The 22,559-nt window shown below is 40.6% G+C and overlaps 1 protein-coding gene across 1 annotated transcript in view; it reads left to right on the top strand.

The window, feature by feature from the left end:
* Nucleotides 1–22,559, top strand: part of tjp1a (tight junction protein 1a) — a 46,073-nt gene that overhangs the window by 11,628 nt on the left and 11,886 nt on the right. Inside the window, 16 exon segments of the mRNA XM_034558368.1 lie at nt 7,112–7,168; nt 8,175–8,299; nt 8,421–8,523; nt 8,647–8,974; nt 9,145–9,248; nt 10,038–10,206; nt 10,390–10,525; nt 14,257–14,396; nt 14,977–15,082; nt 15,380–15,530; nt 17,332–17,440; nt 17,556–17,775; nt 19,045–19,229; nt 19,558–19,653; nt 22,350–22,399; nt 22,401–22,433. Of these exon segments, the coding sequence (XP_034414259.1) occupies nt 7,112–7,168; nt 8,175–8,299; nt 8,421–8,523; nt 8,647–8,974; nt 9,145–9,248; nt 10,038–10,206; nt 10,390–10,525; nt 14,257–14,396; nt 14,977–15,082; nt 15,380–15,530; nt 17,332–17,440; nt 17,556–17,775; nt 19,045–19,229; nt 19,558–19,653; nt 22,350–22,399; nt 22,401–22,433 (2,112 nt within the window).

Raw genomic sequence — 22,559 nt, 5'->3', positions numbered from 1 at the left:
TGTGTGTGTGTGTGTGTGTGTGTGTGTGTGCGTGCATTCAGTATGTTATGTTGGGGAGAGTCCTGATGGAGGGGTTTTCAGAGGGCTGTATGGCATAGTAGAGCTGCTGTTTGAGACTAATTAACTCAAGCATATTTGAGCATGTCAGCACAACAGTACATCATTGCTGACTGAGGCTCTGCATCACCATCATCGTCATCTGCCTATTGGCTACTTGCCCTCATCTGCACACCCATGTGTGTGCACACACTTGCAGCCCTCTCTCCTCCCATCACAGTAATGACCTGCGCTAAAAATGGCTGCTGCTGAATTCATCAGTTAAATGCTGGAAAAGACTACCAATATTGTGTTTGATATGTTAGTTCATGTGCACTTCATAGGATAGTACAGTAATCCTGAAAGACAGAATGTAAAAGCTTACATTAAAGGCTTTAATGCATTTGCATTTTCTGTTGAGTGTTTGCCCTCCAGAAAGAGCTTGTGTGTGTGTGTCTATAATTATGTGTTGTTTGAGTGTACTGCTGCCCCACTCTTTCCTTTGGGTCCAGTAAGAAGGGAGATGCGGTTACCATGGATACAATTGCCCCAGTGACGAGGAGAGCTGCTGGTACAGGCGTATTTGTAGTTGAACTTGTGCATGTGTACGGGAGTGCCTGATATTCATGATGATTAAAAACCCCAGTTTGACCTCTGTGTATTTGAATAACAACACAGTGAGATTAAACGAACACTTGCCCTCTAAATCTGGAGTAAAGCTTTCTTTAGGTTGCAAGTTGTAAAATGAGTTGAGTATACAAGGAGGAATTTTCAATAGTGTGGACAGAGATTTCTTCTCTGAAAGCTGAAGCTATTTCCTGCAAACAGGAAGTGAGTGTTTTCCTGTCGGTGATGTGGCTGCTATTTCTTACATCCTGCCTCAGGCTATCAGAGAAGAGCAGGCACACTGATCTAAAGCTTTGTCAGGATTTTACCTCATACTTGTCGTCATCGAGACATTTGCTGCTGCCAGCACCATTGCTCAGTATTTCTATCTTTACCTCAGAATAATCTGATGTGAATAACGTATTGTTCTTTCTCTGTGGCAGAAATATCAGTCCTCATGCATTCTTTAATCTTTGTTCTTCATTTTTCCTACATTTTCATCCTTTTTGTCGAAAACTGCTACTTCAACTTTGTATTTGATACGCCCACTTTGTGAAGTATTCCTTTGACTCAGATGAAAGGAAGTTAGATGGAGGGAGGTGGATAATGGTGTGTAATGGATGGCCTGACGGACAACAGTTTCACTGGTAAAGCACCGATAAAGAGCTTGTATTATGCTTATTCCAAACCTCCTCATCTCATGACATTAATCTTGAGAGGATGACCTCAATGTCACCTGGTGCCTTGTAGAGTTCCTTTTTTAATGTAATAAAGTTAATTATATTGGATGAGGGGAGAAAAGTAGTAGAGGTAGCAATGTGTTTGACTGCAGACTTCTGTGGTTTTATTCTGTGCTTAATGTTGCCAACTTGGGTCGATGACTCCGGTCCACGTTTGTGGCTGTTTGTGGCTCACTGCCTCTATTTCCCAAAAAGTCCAGTGATGCTTATCAGCTGACTCTTAATTTGGTTGCAGAATGGATGGTCTTACAGGGCACAGATTCTTAGGAGGTTTGGCAGTGTGTACTCAGTTTGTGTTGTTTCTATGTACATGTGAACAAGTTTGATTACTATGGAGACTGAGAGGCATGTGTGAAGACTTGCATGCTTGGCCTGATCCTATTTATCAAAGCTTTCTGCAGCAGGTTATTGTCTGTTTCATCACTCATTCGTCCAGTCTGTTCATCAGCATGCTATGCCCCAAAGAACTGGATTATGCACCGTCTTTGAAGAGCCTGAGTGAGCTGTTATCTTCTGTACTGGACTCTGTGTTATGGTGGGGCTGGCAGGGCCAAACCAGACTGGCTCTAGCTAGAACAAAGAGGCCCGTGTGTGTGTGTGTGTGTGTGTGTGTGTGTGTGTGTGTGTGTGTCGTTGCACAGACAAGTACACATGTTTGGTGGCTGCTCTTTGTTTCCCAGCCCTGGGCCTTGCTGGCCAGAGCTCAAGCCTGACTAATATGGATGTATAAATACACTAGGCTGCCGTCAGTTTGTGCTACATCAAGCACACCATTGTTTCACACAACTCTGTGACTTCAGAGATAAACCGCATCCTTTGTTCGAGTCGGTATTTTTATTATTTCTTTACTTCAGAAAAATTATGTTCGTTTTGGCCGGACATGTTCTGTGATGTTTGCTTTTGTATGATGTTACAGCTTTTCCAAAAAATTAAAAAAATTCCCCTTTCTGAATTTTTGATAATGACAGATGAGACCACATTGGCCAGTTTTTTGTCCCCAGCCCAATCGATACTGGATTTTTTTTTTTGGGGCCAATACCAATATTGAGGAGTAAAAGCATGATTGTCATGACGGTTGTCACAGGGGAGAAATGTATGGGTATATTGTTTATTTACTTTCCAGCATTGCACCAGTGGGCAGCCAACACTCAACAGACCTAAAACACCACCGAACCGTCTGCTACGTTTCAATCTGCTACGTTACTGAGTGTAACGTATAGCTGGCCGGCTACCTTGGCGTTTGCTAACACAACAAACAGATGTGTGACATAGCAGTTGTCAGGGACAGGATTGTATTAGAGTTATATTCAAAAAGGGAAAATTATGGGGTCATTGTTCACTGTTCAGTAACTTCTAAAGTAATGTGATTTACAAGCTAAATAGCAATTTACCGTAAAGACTTGGCGACACGTCTTCTCTGCTGTGATGCCCACTGCACTCTGCCAGTACTGAGTATTGAAGCAATAGGGACGGCCCACTATTCCCGTCATGCCTGCCTAGTCCCTAGTGCTGAACTGAGTAGTTTTCTGTTTATGTTCCAAAATGCAAATGTTAAATTGATTAGTGTTTGTAATGTAACGTAACGTCTGTTCATAACATGGTGGCTTATAACCATTAGTGATGTGGCTTTTACAGTTCTTTACCACAATATTGGTCAATGTCAGCTGGCAAAAGAGCAGAATGATAAATTCGTTGGATTCTATTTTCTTCTCATGTCTCAGTAAAACTAAGCTTAAGCTAACGCATCACTTGTGCCTGCTGCTGTCTGCTTTCTACCCTGCGTATACCTCACACTCAATCAGCCAGCCTGTTAATCACCACTTCACATTGCAGTGATTAATTACTGTAATAATCTTATCTGAGAGACTGAGCCTGAGTCCCAGTGGACTAAATATTCTAAGCAGCCTTAGAGACAGACAGGTTCTCTCTCCTTCTCAGTGTAGCGGTTACCAGTTTACGTAAACACTGTCACTATACACTATGTCATTCTTTTATTTTTTTTCACATCAACTTTCTGGCAATACGAAAATCAAGTTGCATGAGTTTAAGTGATTATTTTGACCACAATAACCTAGTGATGAAGTCAAAACCCACCAAACCCGTCTTGAAACACGCAACCTGTTATTTACCTTGACTTTTCATCACCACTCATATCCATACAACCATTGTGTTTATGATTTAATAAGTAAGTACAAAGTTCATCATAGATCTTGAAAAATAAACATGGCCGTAGTCAACTGAGGGGTCAACAAAGGATGATTCAAGGGTTAGCCCCCTAATTTCTTTAGCCCTTACAATGCTACAAGATGCAGTATATTTACCCAGAAATTACTCTTTTTCTGATAAAAGACTTTAATTTGTGCAATGCCGTGAATTTGTAATTCTACTGTTTCTTTTGTGAATCATATACTTGATCTATGACCTCTTACTGGTACAAGTATGTGGCATATGGCTCATATACTTACTTACTGGAAGTCCTCCCTTGGAAGGCGCCTGTGGTCAGTGTGTAGGGGTGTCGATTCCAGAGTGTTTTACATCTGGTTGAGCTAAATATGTTTACCACAAAGATTTGCAAGTGTGTCATTGCCTTAGCTTGCTTTTAAATAAGGATTTGGTTGAATGTTTGGCAACAATTTGTGTCCTTTTGTGGTACGATAAAGAGACAAGGGAGCAGAGAATACAAGGGAAGATGTCATTGAAGATGTCGTCCTCAGTCAGATTTATGTGCCCTGTCCATTGGTATTGTATATGTAAGTTGTATAAGCAGCCCACAGCCTTGCTCTCGTCCTCCTCCCTCTCCCTACCTATCAGTACAAACCACAGTTCAAGGACAAGGCCACCTGTCTGCCTGACCGCCTGGTCACATGGTACCCAGCACGCTGTTTTTTCTCATTGCGTAGGCCCCCCCCCCCCACACACACACCCACACACCCACCCACCTCTGTCAGCCTGGACTGTTGGATGGATGAATGGATGAACGGATGGATGAATATATCACAAAACACTTTAGTGGAATGGATGTGTTTGAGAATGTCGGGGGGAGCCGTGGTTAAATGGGTCAGGTCCCTTCACACAATAGTGGCATAACTGTGGGAGTCTTGGGGGCAGACAACTGGGGGAGGAGGGAAAGAGAGGGGGAACACCCAAGCCCTTTGCGCCAATTATGGACATAAATAACTTCCACACAGGGCTGCAATTGAAATTAGGGTCAAAGGGTTAACTGTGTATTCAAAAGGTTCAGACCAACTGAACTGAACAGAGTGAATGGAAGAGCACAAACACAGAATAGGAGACCTACAGTAAGTTCAACATGAGTTACTGCCTACGGGGCCAGAGGCCGATACTTAGGTGTTGGATTCAGACTGAAAACAGACCTGCGGTAAACAGCAGGTTGGACATATAATCCAACACGGCACTACAGTTTGTAATGCTCACTGATTGGATCTTTCTATCACACCTCTAACTATTTTATCTTTCACAAAGACAATCACAAAGTAAACAGTAGAAACACGTCATACCCGGTAATCCACCAAATAATGTGCGCTTACATTTATGTCCTTGTCGTTGTGAACTGTCTCTGGAGCTCACTAGACAACTACCTCTCCCCACATACAGAGAATGTACTTGAGCTGTTACTACCTGTACCACACATCCTTCTAGATATTGCCCCAACAGTTTAAATGCTGTAACTCATGTAAACTGTGGCTATTGGGAACCAATTTAAAAGCTCAAATGACTTAAATTCAATGTGTAATAATCATGTAAACGACTGCAACTAAAGATTTTCTTTTGTTTTTTGGACAAATCATTCAACCAATATTTATTTCTGTAAATTGTCATGAAATAATGTTAATCCAAATCTTATAAGCTTTTAAGAGAACAAAACACGGTACCGAAGACTAGCCAGTGTTTGACACCACTTAGACTTATCAAGTATTTCAAATAGAAGATTGATTTACGTCTGAACAAATAATAAACACGTAGTTTTAATGAAGCATCCTCCTTCTTTGTGTTCATTGGTGTCCTTTTCCCAGCAAACCTGCAGTATTATGTTTCTGGCCATGTCTAAAAACACCAGACACTCATCAGCTGGCTCTTGGTCTGTGTCCTCAATACATGCAGTTGGCAGCTTTGCAGTGTCAACCTGTTGTGAACTTTGTAGTTAGGATAAGGACGGTGATGACAGTTATGATCGTGATGATGAGGGAGATGGTTTGCAGATTAGGTGTTAATTAAAGGGTAAGGGAGGGAAATTTTCACAATGGTAGGGTGGACAAATGACATGTTGTGTTATTTTAAAAAGCTGATAATAGAAGTTGTAGTAAATGAGCACCCTGCCACGTGTGGTGGTGTTTGTCCTTTCCTTCCCCTGCCACGTTAGACTGTGCTCAGCACTCTGCCACAGACAGCTGTGCCATTACTCCCTGCAGGCAGACAGACAGGACAGCAGTGTTGCTTAATCAGCTGGAGGGAAGCGGAGTAAAGCTGTAATTTAAAGCTGGGGACATAGAGCTCTAGGAGTAAAAAACAAACACAGAAATTAAGGAGTGTCTGTTTGATCTAATAGTAGTGACATTATCACATTCTTATAGTTTCATATTAGGCATTTTCTACTATTCTCCATGCTTAAAAAAAAAGTCCCTACTCAAAGATGAATCATGCATCGAGAGAAACCTGTGTGATGTAACTAAATTAGAGAATGAATGAAAGCAAAAGATGGATGCCGAGCATCAGTTTAATCCAGTGTGGCAGGTCAGAGGAGCAGCTAAATATCTTCTTTGCTACAGCTGTCTCAGATGACCGAGTCTGGAATAATATACGAATGTTCACTCAGTCTTGTGAACCTCAGTCAGTCTCTGCTGGCTGTTTACTCATGCTGCTGTCATTCATAATCTTTTCACATGCAGACTTTTAGGACTTAGTCGTGCAAATAAGCAATAGAATCTTACCTTGCTGGGAGCCAAATAACAACAATAACTCTTGACTACTGAAACTGAACAGGATATAGAAACATTAAGCATGCACATCATTTTTTGACTGTCGCTCTTATCTGAAGCTCCACATGAACAATGTTTTCTTTGCAGAATTCTGAGTCATTGACATTTTGAGTGTTATATGAGTATGTCTTGTGTGAACACTGGTTAAATGTGCCCTCATTGAGTTAGTACTTTTCTTTACCTGAGCAGAAGGATTTCACAATAAAAAAAAAAATAGAGAAAGAAATCACGGCTAAATACATACAGAATAAAAAAAGTCCTACAGAGCCAATACTTATTGTCATCAGTTGTGATTGGTTGGTTTGTGTTCCTGCCTGTTTTAAACATGTCTAACAAGTCCCCAGCAAGGGTAAGGTAAATAGAAAGAAAGGTAAAAGCCTCATAATGTATTTCAGAGCGGTAAAGACTGAACACTGATCAGTTTTGAGGCTGTACCTAGCAGTGGTTATGTCTTGGACTGATTACAGGCGTGTATTTCAAATGCTCTCTACCCGTCTTGTATGTAAAAGACAAGTCATTAGACCCTGCATTATAATGCAGTTCAATAGATCACTACTGCCTAAAAATGAGTTATTCTTAAAACCTTGCAGGCTCAAAGTCTTCCTAAATGGAACATTGGAAAGACAATATTTGTGACATAATTATTGTAATTGACTGCGTTTGGATATACGTATGTCCTTATAAATTGTCCCCAATATATTAATCCTTTCCCTCTTGTTTCTTGCTTTGCAGAGTGCAGCGATGGAGGAAACTGTCATATGGGAACAGCACACAGTGACCCTTCACAGGGTAAGTTACACCTCTTTAATCCACTCTCCTCTTTCTCCTCTCTTGTCTTTTCCCCCTCTGCCTGTCTCTGGTATCTTAATCCTGCAGTATGTCTGGTGTGTTCTTCACTTTTTCCTCCCTGTCTTTCTCTGCCCATCCATCTCTCTTCTCACTCTGTACTGAGAGCCAGCTGTAGCTGCAGGATGTGTGGCACTGAAACAATAGTCAAGGAACCCAGATGGCAGGAAACAAGGCGAAGGAAGACAGAAATCAGCATCCACATCCTTACTACTTAATTTCACTTCCTTCCTGTTGGCAACATTCTCTTCTCCTTAACACTACTCCAGGGAAAGAGAGGGATGATGGCTTTAGTCCTTGTGCTTTTTGTCCTGTATTAAGTCAAATGTGATTATGATAGATTGCACCGCTGCATATAACCGATAACCCCTCTGGCACAATCAGCATCATCAGGTAAACTATCAAACCAGTCAAACCCACATTCCCCCAGAGATAACTGATACATTTCTATACTCATGTATGCTGAGTTTCTGAATGTACTTTGCTTTGAGACAATGAAACAGTAGTAGTTAGTTGATGCTGTTGTGCGATTGTGGGATTGTATAGAGCACCTGTCTAGACCGGCCTGCTTGCAGTAATCTAATTAGCAGCGGCTTTATTGAGGCTGAAGGAGCAGGCCAGTGTTGCCTGCAGTTCTCTGCCTTGTGGTTTGCCTGTGTTGTTGTGGTTGTAAGATTACATCACATGTCTTGCTCCCTTGGTGCTCGCTTTTGTGTAGTCAAAAACACAAGTCCTCTAAACCTCCATGGAAACCTCTTGGGAAAAAAATCATAACAATTCGCAAAAAAACATAGCTTTGTTCTTGTCAACAGTAAATGTTCCAGTCTTTTAAAACCCATCACATTATTTTACTTGCCTGTTTTTTGTTTACCATAAAGTCTGGCATAAGTTTTATGTGACTGCCAGTTATGCAGTATCGGTCAGTGTGTATGTATTTCTTTGTGCGTAGGCCCCAGGATTTGGGTTTGGTATTGCCATCTCAGGTGGGCGAGACAACCCTCATTTCCAGAGTGGGGAGACGTCCATTGTGATATCTGATGTGCTGAAAGGAGGTCCTGCAGAGGGACTGTTACAGTAAGTCTTTGATTATTGTCATCAATAGTGTTATTTTGACCTCAGAATTATATCATGTAAGCTATCAAATAGTTCTCCGGTTCTTTTTTTATATTCTATCTTTTTTTTTTTATTGTTTCAGAGAAAATGATCGAGTGGTGATGGTCAATGCCGTCTCTATGGACAACGTAGAGCATGCCTACGCAGTGCAGCAGCTCAGAAAGAGTGGCAAAAATGCAAAGATAGTAAGTTGGACGCTGAAGATATTTCCCAAACCAAACCTTTAATGACACTGTCATCTTGATCTCAAATTGGAGGTAGACCATACTAATTGCTATTAACACTCAGAACTTCCTGTCTATTCCAAGACTATTCGTCGTAAAAGGAAAGTGCAGATCCCTGTTTCTCGACCCGGGGACAGGGAGACAATGTCTGAGCATGAGGAAGAGGACAGTGATGAGGATGATGGCTATGAGCACCACAGTGGGCATGAGAGCCAAAGTGCCTATGCAGGAGCAAGCGGCAGCACGGGCACCGGCAGGCGTCACGAGCGTGAGCGTAGCAGCAGCGGCAGGAGGGATCGCAGTGCCTCGCGGGAGAGGAGCGTCTCACCGCGCTCCGATCGACGATCACAAGCCTCCTCTGCTGCACCAAGGCCTGCAAAGGTCACCCTGGTCAAGTCCCGCAAAAATGAAGGTGAGCAACACAATGTCCAAGCACCTTAAAATGTTATATGCATAATGTGGATAAAACTAATTCTAGAGTTTCTCAACTTTCTGGTTGACTAGTCTCTTTGCAGAGAGACGATTTGCGGTGATGATTTAAATGTTAATATGAATTTGTATGCTTATTAACTCTGAAAGTAGAATATGGACTGCGGTTGGCCAGCCACATCTTTGTTAAGGACATCTCTCCTGAGAGCCTTGCTGCCAGAGATGGAAACATCCAGGAGGGAGACGTTGTGCTTAAGGTGAGAGAAAAGAGAGCTGTGTTTGTTGGCGTGAATAAGCTGATGGGTAAAACAGGGATTTTAAAAGTGGGTAAAACACAGTCTTTGGGAAATGTACTGATAAAAGATTATTAGAATAAACATAAAAGACAAAATATGTTAAGAATTTGCTTTAAATAATTTAATTAGCAGAAGGAATGAGGTGCGATGAAAGAGAACTGAGTATCAGCCAGGTTTACTGAAACCAGTCTGCTGTGGGAATCTTTGAGCTGCTGAGAAAGTGGAGGTCACAGTTCATTAGCATGCAGGCTCACCCGCAGAAATACCACACATTCCATTATTCCTTTGAATTTGTATCCACTCAGTCTCTAAGGAGGGTAAAATCCTCCTTCACAATACAGAGATGAATTCAAAATCCAATTTACTGTATCAAGTGTTCTGAAGTGAGGCAGAGACATTTTCAATTTGAGCACCAGGACAAAGACCAATACACATAAATACTTGAATGACGATAATAAGATTTTGCTTTATACAATATAGGATTCAAAACTGGAGACTGTTTGTGAGTCTGACGGCACTAAAAGTATTGTAATCTGAATTATATACATGTTTTAACTTGTTTGCAGTAAGTTATTTCTCCTCTACATCCTTATTGTTGATGTAAGTTAATGTGAGATAAATTCACAATTCTTCTTCGTGATAATCCCCTCGTTTTTAACGGCACATTGTGGGGTCTACAGGAAAATGTGCGTAGTGAAGATGGCTTGTCTATTCAGTTCTCATGCTGGCCCTCTCCTCTTCCCCTGGCAGATCAATGGCACAGTCACAGAGAACCTATCACTAATAGATGCCAAGAAGCTGATCGAGAGGTCAAAAGGCAAGTTGAAGATGGTGGTGCAGAGAGATGAGCGCGCGACGCTGCTCAACATTCCCGACCTTGATGACAGCATCCCATCAGCCAATAACTCAGACAGAGACGGTGAGACTACAGACGTGCACCAGCACTTTGTTGAGCTAGCATTTGATTGCACAAGCTGTGACCGTGTTTTTACAAAAGACGGATCTGTCATTTCTTTAAGCCCTGAGAAAGAAGTTGAAATAAGTCAATCTTGATTTACATCGTTGATTAAATACTAATACATATTTAATTAAAATTTCATAGACATTTCAGAAATACATTCACTGACATCCGACCATTCCAATCGATCCCACGGGCGAGGGAGTCGATCGCGTTCGCCTGACAGGCCTGAACCATCAGACCTTCCCCGTCACTCACCTCGGCAGATCAGCAATGGCAGGTAAGCGAAGGGCACATGCACACACACATCTAACTGCAATTCTGGTGATGGGACACAGCTGTCACACATGCCACACTCATACATCCATAATCCCACCACTCCCACTTCATACATCACGTTCACACCACGGGTAAGTGGGTGCGGAGTAAGTACCTTGCACCACTGATGCGTAAATCAATAGATAAAGTCATGGCATGCATAAATCATCACATCACGCCATCACAGTTCCAACTGTGTTCTTACTGAGGACTGAGGAAGACGGGAGGGATTAGTCCAACTCCTCCTGGTGGACCAAGGTCTGGATACTAGATAGTTTTCACCATTTGCTGTCTAGAGAATCACCTTCAAACTGTATATGGTTGTCTCGGCTTTATGTTGTCACTCATTTAAATCCTGCAAAGCTAGGTTTTATTTCATATTCAACACAAATGTAACTCTTGTTGCCATTACTCATGCTTATGATCTCGACATTAGCGCTGGCAATAAAATCTTTATTTTATAATGCATCCTCGATTAATGCAATGCTATTTCATAGCTATTTTCTGTACACATGTGCTTTTCAAATTCACTACATTTCAATGCCCATAATGTCTCTTTGTCCTTCTCTTTTCTTACTGCCAGTTGGAGCTTCCAGTAAGTTATCCTTGTTGTAGTTTAGTGGTTTTATAGCCTCTTGTAGTTAGAGGAAGTCATGCAAGTGACTATAGTGACTCTGTCAGTGGAGATTGGGCATTGTATGCTTATTAGGTAAGCACAACATACAGAGGCTATGTTGCTTGTTTCTAATCTTAGTTGAGGGCTGTGTTTGATACTGTGAAGTAGAGGTGGGTATTGAAACAGATGCCCAAATCCATGCAGCCTTTAAGCACTTGTTCTGAACTGTCAGAGTTTAGTAGAACCAGATCTCCATTTCATCATATTCACGCGGGTCTTGAGTCGCAGACACGGTATGCTTTCTGTACTCCAAACCATTATAACAACTATGTTATAGAGAACAAGCTGTTGAACTAGATACAAAACTAACCAAATGCACTATTCTTTTCAATTTAATTTTTCAAATTGATTGAGAATCAAATAGTGGCATCACTGAAGTTGATGAGATGAAGGTCTGACTATGTGAGATAAGGGTGCCAAACCAGATGGTTTTTTTTAACAAACTTTCTTTCTGAAAGGCAAAATGTCTCACTGGAACAGGTATACAAAACCCAACTGTAGCTGGAAAACCAATAGCCATATTGAGATATGTCTAGTATTACTTGTTTTGCACACAAACAGCTGCTGTAGCTGCAGGATGTTAGATCACTATGCTGCTAGTTTGGCTTTTCTAGCTTAGTTGCTTGTCACTCATATCAGAATAACCTCCAATGCTGCCATTTCATTAGATGGTGCATCATGTCAGACTGTGGAGTAACCTTCATTGTTTCAATGCAGGATGAGGGCAGGTTCACTGTTGCACAGATTACTTTCAATGTAAGTGAATGCATCCTTCTGATAACAGACCAATGTGTATTTGTTTTGAACCCTACCACTATGTACACCCTATACTTCTGTGGCTCTCCCTGATCCCTCTTTTATCTTTGTGGACCAAATGTGTCTCTGTCCAGAAGATGGAAAAACAATTATTGTGTCATGTGTGTGCACCGTGTTGTATGAATGGTTATTCTGGTAAGCACAGGAATTGTCATAAGAGGAGTTACACGAAGAACTCAGTGAGGAAGGAACAGTCTGACTGTCCCAAGCCTGTAATGTCAGGTAGTTTTTTACTATCTCCCAGTTTAGGAGGGGGAAAAGGAATTTGACATACTTCCCACAGTGCTTTGCCCCAAGCCAGATGGTTTGCTTAACCTGATTGGCTGCTGGGCTTAGAGGCATTCTTTTCCCTGGGGCATGACGCTGTGGTGTGTTTTTGAAATAAAACACATCATCAAAAATTCCCTTCGTTCAAAGTGTCTCTTAGTGAGCATGAACATAGGCTATTTTTCTTTCATTTGGCTTTCTCGGAATTAAATTCAAACTCCGCTTAATGCTCGTCATGGTTCAACTTACAGATGCATTTGTGTGAGTAATGAATCATTTTAGTTTTGAAAAGATTTTTGTTCATATTATGCTTAATTTGTTAGTTCACAAGAATGTTGCCATGCACATTTTGTTTGTTTTGCAAATAGATGACGGTATAGTCATTTTTTCAATATTTTGGAGCTTGTGGATGGATGAAATTATACAGACTGGGACCGTTATGCAGTGTAGAGATTCTGGTTTGCCAACTGTACCATATTCTTGTATTGTGTGTGTGTATGTCTGTGCAGCCACATCTCTTCGGCTCCTTCACTTTTTCTGTCTCCTTCCCTTGCTCACTCTTGCTTGTACCCATACTGTAAGAATGTGCAAGCGCGGGGATTGAACAAAGACTTCTATCAAGTGGAGTTTGTTAGTGTGAAGCCTTTTTTAGCACCATTCTGCAGCAAGGCCACAACCACTCTCACTTCTCGCTCTCTTTCTGTCCCTTGCTCTTGCTGTGTTTCTGTGTTTGTCGCTTTGTCTTTTTTTCCTCCTCTCTCACACTCTCTCATTCATCTAGTATACACAGACGCAAACACACACTCTCTATTTCTCTCTCTCTCATTACAATTCTGTTATTTCTCTCTCTCTCCCTCCCTCCCTGTCTCTCCCACTCCGCCCCTCTCTGTCGCCCTCTCTCTCCCTCTCTCTTATTACAATTCTGTTATTTATCTTTAGGCTGCAGCTCTCATTTCTCCCTCCACAACAAAGTCCCTTGCAGGACTCAATGAAGCCATATACATGGTTGTACATGTACCGGTTTTACATTTGTGTTTTACTGTGTTTCTTCTATGGGTGACTACACTGTACTGTATACTTTCCCTACACTGTATTTTCATACTGTATGAGCCACAATGACAGAATAGGAGAAGTTGCCTAGTCTGAGCTGGTGGCACAGCCTGCACCTTCACATTATTCGACTAAAGCTTCTCAATGCTGCTCAAGTACTGCGCCAGCAGGCAGTCATGTGACCAGATTGGAATTTAACCATTGTTTTAAGCAGCAGAGCCTTTTCTACTCTGTTAGTCACAGCCCACAAGACACGCACACACACACACACACACACACACACACACACACACACACACACACACACACACACACACACACACACACACACACACACCGTTTCCTCTTGTTTATTCTATCCAGGTTAAACAGGAACTTGGACGGAAAAGTATCTGAACTCAGAAGTTTATGTTGGGAGACTTGGTTTGATTTTCTTTCTCTGCCTCTGTGCTTTTATTGGAACGTTTACATGTATAATCCAGAAAGATTTAATTTTGGAATTAAAAGATGTATTAACCATGTCTGCACCAATTGAAATTAATATCAGTTTATGGTTGGGCGTGTAGTTAGCCATTTGGACGGTCTTTTTGACAAAAGCCGCTCATCCTTCCTTTAATAGCTTGTTGTCTTCTCATTCATTATTATGTCCACATGCCATTATCACGTCATCCATGGTCCATGCTATGTCCTTTTAGGTTCTTCCTGGTGATGTCAGCTCAGGACAAAACTATATCAACATTCACAGAAAATACAGGGTTATTCTTACACACATGAGCAACAATGTTGCAGTCATTTAAGGAATGCATTAATGGAAAATGTTATTGGTTACGGTGTTGACAGTCCACGCATACTAAATTGCCATGTGTAATTTTCTTCTATTTCAGCCATCGAAGTCGAGATGAGGAACGCGTATCCAAACCAGGGACCATGTCCACACCAGTCAAAAACTCTGATGATGGCATCTTGTCACAGGCCAGCGACCAGGCCGGTTCCAGAGATGACAAACAGTTACCACCGCTGCCTGGTACGGAAACCTCTACCCATCACCCCTCAGCTCTGGGGATTAGTGTGGTTTCTCCTGTTTGCCTCAGCTTTTACCACCTTCTTCAGTTCTACATTTCATTGTCATTAGTACAGTAGAGTTTCAGTTGGGTCTTACAGCAGAGAGACTTTCACTAACGCTCGGTTTAGTAAAATGTTAGATAAGTTTAGTTTAATCAACTCTACAAGTTTTTTCTTCGTAGGGCCTGAAGATGAATTATTAAAAAGACGAACAGTCTGTCAGGGGTTTGATACACCGTAACACCATAATCCACCGTTACCGTTTAAAAACACACGATTGGAACTGTTGTCTATTGGGTAATATCTAATCAACACACTGTTGTAAATGTTATGACAAAAAGAATATTCATCACCAAATGTGACATGAATTATGGTTGACGCTTTGACTTTACAATTGGTTTCACTATTACCAAACACTGGGCTAGCTATCTTGTATCAACCCTCACTAAATGATGAAACTGATGCTGTTCAGCATATAGTGTGTCCCAGTTTCTTTGGGAGTGTGTTTGTTATTTGACTTTGTGTGTTTGTATATGATACAGAACCAAAGCCAGTTTATGCACAGCCTGGTCAGCCTGACGTGGATCTGCCTGTCAGCCCCTCCGATGCCCCTGTACCCAGCGCTGTTCATGATGACAGCATCCTCAGGTAAATGTCCTCGATGCTCTCGTGCGACGCACTGTACAGTATTGACTGATGTCATATATATCCAGTGTATTCATTATTCACTTTATTATTATCTTAAAGAATTAGCCTACCTGCCACGTGCTTTCCAATTTGTTTGGATATTCGGATCAGCTTTCTTCGTTGGCTTTGTTGTTAGACCACACTCTGCATTATGAAATAGCTGGCTGCGTTTTGTGTCTCTTAGAATGATTGTCTTTAGATCCCTGATTTGCTGACGTTTTTGCTTCATTTCATCTGTCTACCTGTGTCCTCCTGCAGGCCGAGTATGAAGCTGGTCAAGTTCAAGAAGGGAGAGAGTGTCGGTCTACGGTTAGCAGGAGGGAACGACGTGGGCATTTTTGTGGCAGGTGTTTTGGAGGACAGCCCTGCGGCTAAGGAAGGGCTGGAGGAGGGAGACCAGATTCTCAGGGTACGTTGACTCCATCACTTAAGCGGGCTATTGTTTGCTTTCTGCAGTAACGTGTAACATGAAATGTAGTTTTTTTTAATAGATGCCAGGGATTTAAAGAATCTCACTAACCACATTTCTTTCTGGAGAAACCTGATGTAATGTAAAAAAACAGTTCTTGTGCACATGACACTATTTCAGAAGGAAAGCGTATCAGTATGACAGCAGTTTAATAGGTTGAGAGGAAAAATGATCAGTCTCTTCAAAAAAAGTCTGAAATAGGAAGATGGTTTTCAAAGCTGAAGGACTGTGGAGTATTTATACAATTCTGATCTTTCATTGTCTGACAAAGATAAATTACTCCTCAGGCGACAGTTATTTATCAAATATGCCAGCCTTGCTTTGAAAAAACTGGAAAGTGATGGTGAAGAAATCTGCTGCATGTAAACAAAGGTTTTACAGTATTCAGGGGTGTGTAAATGTGTTCTCTGATTTCCTTGTTTAAACAGATTTCTCCCAACTTGTTGAGTTTGTGCGCGTATGTCAGCGTAGTGTATATGCTACTTTTTGTCCTACTATTATGTAGCTTTTAAGATAATTTGAAGGTATTGTTTTCTGTCCGAGTTTATTCAGGCTTTTGTTTTTAAGGAAGTATTAACTGTTCATTTGTGTTCATATCCCATGTATGAAAGTGGGAAGAACATCTGGTGTTATTGTCAAAATAGACGAGCAGTCGCTGCCCACACTAACTTAGATAGTCAGTGGTGAAACTATGTGATCTCATGGCCACAATAGTTTTATTTCTCTGTAAAGTGATCTTGGGAATACAGTACAATGTATCTGTCAGTCTATGAGTCATTCTGGGCTATGCCCCGTGTCAAAACTCCCCTTGTTTCCAACGTGAAGACACAATAGTCGTTCTTACACTCTGACCTCAGAACAGTTGACTTTCTGTTTCACTGAACACTAGAGTAACGTTGTTGGTGGGATGATGGAAGCCCTCTTGAGGTCAGTGTTGGATCCATTCAGACGTGTTTATACAACAGCCAAGCATTACACCTGCTTTGTTTAATGTTATAACTGTGAATCTGTGTAGTATTACACTGCACAGAAGAGGCTCAGTATTTAGCCACACCGTATTTCTCTCCCACAACGTCGACATTCATGGACTGCATTTATCTTATAGACAAATCTGTCCATTACCGTATCTCCTTCTCTTAATGAATGCACTATGTCTCGTGTTCCTCCACAGCATAAATCTTTCTGTGCCTGTGTGTGTTTTCTCTCCACTGTACAAACACACCTCGGAGACTTCCAGGACATTGTTTTCCATCTTTAGACGGTTTCCCTTTGGTCATGGTGTGCGAGTGGAGATAAAGACGTCAAGCCCTCCTATTTCTGGGAAGGATAAAGGTGTCTTTCTGAGGTTCAGTGATTCAGCCCATGTGTTTCTGGTTCCCCTGCTGCCCCTCAAGCAGAGTCAATAAACAGCAGTTATTGTGTTTGGGACGGCAGCAGGAGACGAGGAGGAGGCTGCTTAGTTCTAGGGGGAATACATGGCCCTGCTTTTGTTTCAGGAACACTTGAATTTTTCCATTTTCTTCTCATGTTGTTAGAGTCTTTTGTGTTTTTTTGGGTCAAATGAGGATCAGAGCACACTTTAACCTAGTAGCTTTAAACATTTGTTTTGCATTTAACAGTGATTATTTGAGAACTTTGTGTGATCAACTTGGGGACAATTATAATTTGCTCTTTTGTGTGCTAGTCCACTAGTTCTTTAATGTAAGTAGATTTTTCTACATCTTCTGTTCTGCATCCGTAGGTGAACAATGTGGACTTTGCAAACATCATCCGGGAGGAGGCTGTGCTGTTTCTGCTAGATCTCCCAAAAGGAGAAGAAGTTACTATTTTGGCCCAAAAGAAGAAGGATGGTGAGTGATGGCAGTATGAAGTATTGTGTTGGTGGTTGTAAAGCGATCAGGTATCAAAACCAACACTTTTAAAAGTTTGCTGTAATAATTTTGCTATGTTCTACTTTTTCTTTAGTGTATCGGAGGATAGTGGAATCAGACGTTGGAGACTCCTTCTACATCCGGACACATTTTGAATATGAAAAAGAGTCACCATACGGGCTGAGCTTCAACAAGGGCGAGGTGTTTCGTGTAGTAGACACGCTCTACAATGGCAAATTAGGCTCCTGGCTCGCTATTCGAATTGGCAAGAACCACCAAGAAGTGGAAAGGGGCATCATACCCAACAAGAACAGGTAAGAGAATATTCAGGTCACACCTTTTCAGACTTGTGCAGCTTGTTCTGGCACTTTATGAATGGACAGGGTGGAGACGTGTGGAAGAACTGCGGTTGATCTGCGAGTAGTGAGGAGTGATTTGAGAGCATATTTACTTATTTGTTTAATCAACTGTATTTTAAACATTTATCCTGATTCTTTTATGTTTGTTATTTTTATATGAGAAAGCTTTAGGTCTGTTTATAAAGTGCAAGTGTTATTAAAGTAGAGCATATTTTCCACATCCAATGTGTCATCTAAATGGTTGTATATGGCTTACTGTGAGGCGTTAGGAAGTCAGTGTGTCGGAAAATATAGATGATGATGATCCAGCCAACAGCTTCCTTGTATCTGGTCTCCACAGCCTTCGAGAGCCTCTGGCAGTGTTTACACACAGATTTCTCTCTTTTCTCTTTTCATAGCTCTCTATATGCTGCATGCATTTATATCACATACATTAAGCATTGTGAGATATATACATCAGCGTCTAAGCCCAAATAAACCTGCCTCCCTGGATATTCTTTCAAAACATTAAAACCTAAACACACACTCAGAATTCAATATTATTATTTTTAAAAACATCGATCAAAGGAAGGCCTCTATTATTCAACGCCATTTGGATTGAGTTTCCTCCCCATGGGCCAACTGCCTTACTCACCTTAGTGCTTACCACTGTTGAATTATATGTAACAAATATATTGACATATCTGCAATAAACTTTAGGAAACAGATACTGTAAATGTTGGCCTTTTATCCTAAATTAGTGTTTTGTAAATCTGTAATGGTGGAAAGTGTGTCTGTGTTTTATAAATAAGGCTTGTCACTTCACTGCAAAGTCTTAATATCTGTTATACATATTCCCTGTGTTCCAGCATCACTGAAATGTGTATATCACTGTCATATGTCATAAATGTATGCATGTCAAAATACTGATATTTCAGCTCGTCGTAATGTGATAATTGAGCTATAAATTAGATTGTACTAGACCTCAAGACAACATATCAATTAGTCTATATATACAATGGCCTCTAAGTATTTCATCAGCATTTCTTCAGCCAATAATGTACTCCATAATCAGTTTGACAGCCACTTACAACTCAGTACTGTGCGATGGTGTTGCAGTTACAGTATATTACCACAACTTTTCTCTCCAAACAGTGGCTAAATGCTGAATACCTGAAATGTCTTAAAGTGCCCTAGATTAAAGTCCTGACTGCTGACCTTACTCCGACTTTCTTCTATGTCCAGAGCTGAGCAGCTCTCCAGCGTGCAGTACACCCTCCCTAAAACACCAGGGGGCGACAGAGCGGACTTCTGGAGATTCCGAGGATTGCGAAGCTCCAAGAGGAATTTGCGTAAGAGCAGGGAAGACCTGTCAGCCCAACCAGTTCAGACCAAGTTCCCCGCTTATGAGAGGGTGGTGCTTAGGGAAGGTAAGAGCACATCAGCCAAGACAGTAACAGCAATAATCTCTGACATATGGATATCTTTATAGTTTATTGTAGGAAGAATTTACAAAGTAGTGGACTGATTTCATCCTTGTAGCTAAAAGAAACATGAGGTCCTTCACGGCCCTTGTGAGGTCTAGCTAACTGACATCTGTAGTCGTGCGTTTCTATGCTTCTAAGCATTGCAAAGTTGTTAATTTGTCTATTACTGATATATTATAATATGGTACCAAATGTATGATCTGAGTTAGTACTTTGTTTGTAAGTGATGCTAACCTTTGGTACTTTCCATGACCTGGTCATGTTCTTCTAGCTGGGTTCCTGAGGCCTGTGGTTCTCTTTGGGCCGATAGCAGACGTGGCCAGAGAGAAACTGGCCAGGGAAGAGCCAGACATATTTGAACTAGCAAGTAAGTGATACAGTACCCATCTCTTGTGTTGTGTCCTACTGTAATCTTGCATTGATAGGAAACCACTTAATGTACGTATCACAAACGACAGCTGAGGGCGGTTTAAGTTCTTAGCATCCATCAAATATTCACAGTAGTTGTCCATCCTCCTGTAATTGATTTGCTGACTTGTTTCAAGTGAACATTCACTATGCATTACTTCTGCCTGTGACGCTTTTCTTCATTTAAATGTGTTGCTCTGCCGTAAAGTTGCCATAACAATGTCGTGACCAACCTGATTTGTTTTATCAAAAGTGTTTAAAAACACACCAACGTATTTGTTTATTAGCTGTTACATTGTTTGAACCAGAAAGAAAACATGATAAAGTCATTATAAAATTGCTGTTTCTATGTAGGTACTACAAAAGGTTAGAAATATTATATTTTAGTTTTTTTTTTTTTCCTTTGTCTTTTTCTGTAAAAATAAACACTGCTGTTGGCTGTTCACATTTTTAGTTGTAAGTCTAGCAAGTAGTCAGTATTGACTGGATGTCAATTCCTTCAAAAATAGATGTTCTGCTTAACTCCAGAATACCACTGAAACAACGAGATATTCCCAATAGAGTGGGTCAGTTAGTCGAGTTGCGGCAATTATATTTATAGCTTTTCTCTTTCTTTATCTTTGTTTATCTTTCACTCTTCTACACTTCAAGCGGAGCGGCTTACACTCGTTAATTTTATTCCGTCCGCTGCTTCTTACTTTATAGATTGCGACCTTCTTTAATGTGTGATTTGAATGTTAACATTCCCCCACAGTATTGAATTTCAATGACTAAGTGCACAACAACACATGCCAGTGCAACCACACACACATATTCAGTACACACCCATATAAAAAGTGATTCAATTCCTTGATGTTTATTTGCGTAACTCCAGTGATGTTTGTGTAACTGTATTTTCTTTTCAGAAACACAGCAACAACAAGGAGGGGAAAGTATGTCACTTAGTGCATCAACTTTTATTTGTTTTATTAATTCAGTGAATGGCAGATAATCTGTAAACTAGTGTTTTCGTGGCAATCTGGTCTCTAGATGTTTCAACAATGCGTTTAGGGGAATAGCACTTGATTTGGGAATTCACATTTGTCAATACAATTGGCAATAACGTTGTTTTAGTATATATTAGCATGATTGTAAAACGAATCACAGAAGACCCGACTGCAATATCATACTTACACGCAGCTTTTTTTTCCTTTTTGTTTCCATGTAAATTTTCTCGTTGGAAAGAAAATCTACCCTTTGATATTGTACTTGACTTATTGACTGAAATGCACTAAAGTCTTTCAAAGAAAATCGCATTGTTATCAATGAAAAAATAATATACATATGTAAGATTTTACAAAGCTCTGCTGCATTAGCATAGATCACATTTTGCACATCTAAACACTTACATTAGATAGGATTTTAAAATATTGTTGAGAATAATTTTTGTTTTCCATTCTACCCTTTTTGCCCAAATTTAAATCTCTAAGTAGCTGTTTGCCATTGTGATATTGCATGTTGATTATTAGAGATTAGTGAATTCTGATTTATGCACAGTAACCTCAAATGAATACAGGACTATATCTTTTTGTTAAATTCAGTGGTATTCCCCTCTGAATGTATCATGTAGAAAGACAACGGCGAGGCAGCATGTGGATAGATTTTCTTGAAAAATGCCCACAATACCACCCATAAATATGATATGAGATTAAATGGTCTCATCTTCAACCATCTCAGCAGTCAGCTGAAAAAATAAGCCATCTATTTATGTGTATATTATGTGCCTCCAAATACTTGGATATTGGGTCAATGTACGAGCTGAACCACTAATGTATAATGTATAAAATGGGTCATTTTATGGACTACAATAAACCACTACTGTGATGCTACTGTACACAAACATAGAGGGTATTATATATTATAATAAACTTTATATTGCACATTGTCATAAAAATCCTAACATTCCAATTATTGTTTAATGTTTTAACATTGCTGCTTCAATCTTGACTTGTTGCATGGCTGTTTTTATCTGCTCTCCCTGAAATTTTTTGGGTAGATCAGAGCAGTGTTTTCAGGTTATAGATCCTATTACAAATTAGAAATGTTAGAAATTAAGCCCCGTGCTGTGGTGTGTTTGAGTCATTACTATACTGCACCCTGGTGAGATGACTGCCCTCTTTTGAACCTTGTGTGTCTGGGCAGGAAACCATTGCTTATCTTTATGTGAATCATAAACCCCTCTTCACATCCTTGCTTAAATCCCTGAGGCTTACAATGACACTGTATTCTCATTAATCCCAAAATGACCCTCATGCTCTTGTATGCGCATATTTCATGTCAGTGTTTCTCACGTAACACATTTCTTGCACCATAATTTATACCGTTACATGCAGTTGCACGCACACATTCATTCACCACTGAATTAAATTTCCCTAAACCTACCCAAAATACCTAATGACTATTTGCATGAATTGGCTGTCACTATCTAGCTGTTTTTCATAAACATACACTTGTCCTCTCCCATACAGAGATTATTATTCTGTATATTACAGCTCTATTTGTGGGAGTCGACAAATGCACGCTAAAAAATATCTAATTAGGGCACAGCCAGGTGTTATTGTTATTTGCCCCTTGTGTTGATGTGATGCAGTAACTCTGTACATTTGTCTTCTATAGGGAGTGAAGCCAGGGATGCAGGAACCGACCAGAAGAGCTCCGGCATCATTTCGCCTGCACACCATCAAACAGATAATTGACCGGGTAAGAAGCAGGATATGCACACGTGTTTAGAAATACAGGCAAACTGTTGAGGTATAGCCATCTTTTGACAGATTTGTTATTGTAATGAGAAGATGGCTGAGATGATATGTGCAGCTCACTGCTGCC

The sequence above is a fragment of the Cyclopterus lumpus genome, chromosome 3, assembly GCF_009769545.1.
Source record: "Cyclopterus lumpus isolate fCycLum1 chromosome 3, fCycLum1.pri, whole genome shotgun sequence".
In the NCBI taxonomy this organism is placed as follows: Eukaryota; Metazoa; Chordata; class Actinopteri; order Perciformes; family Cyclopteridae; genus Cyclopterus; species Cyclopterus lumpus.
This window is presented reverse-complemented; position numbering and strand designations above follow the sequence as displayed.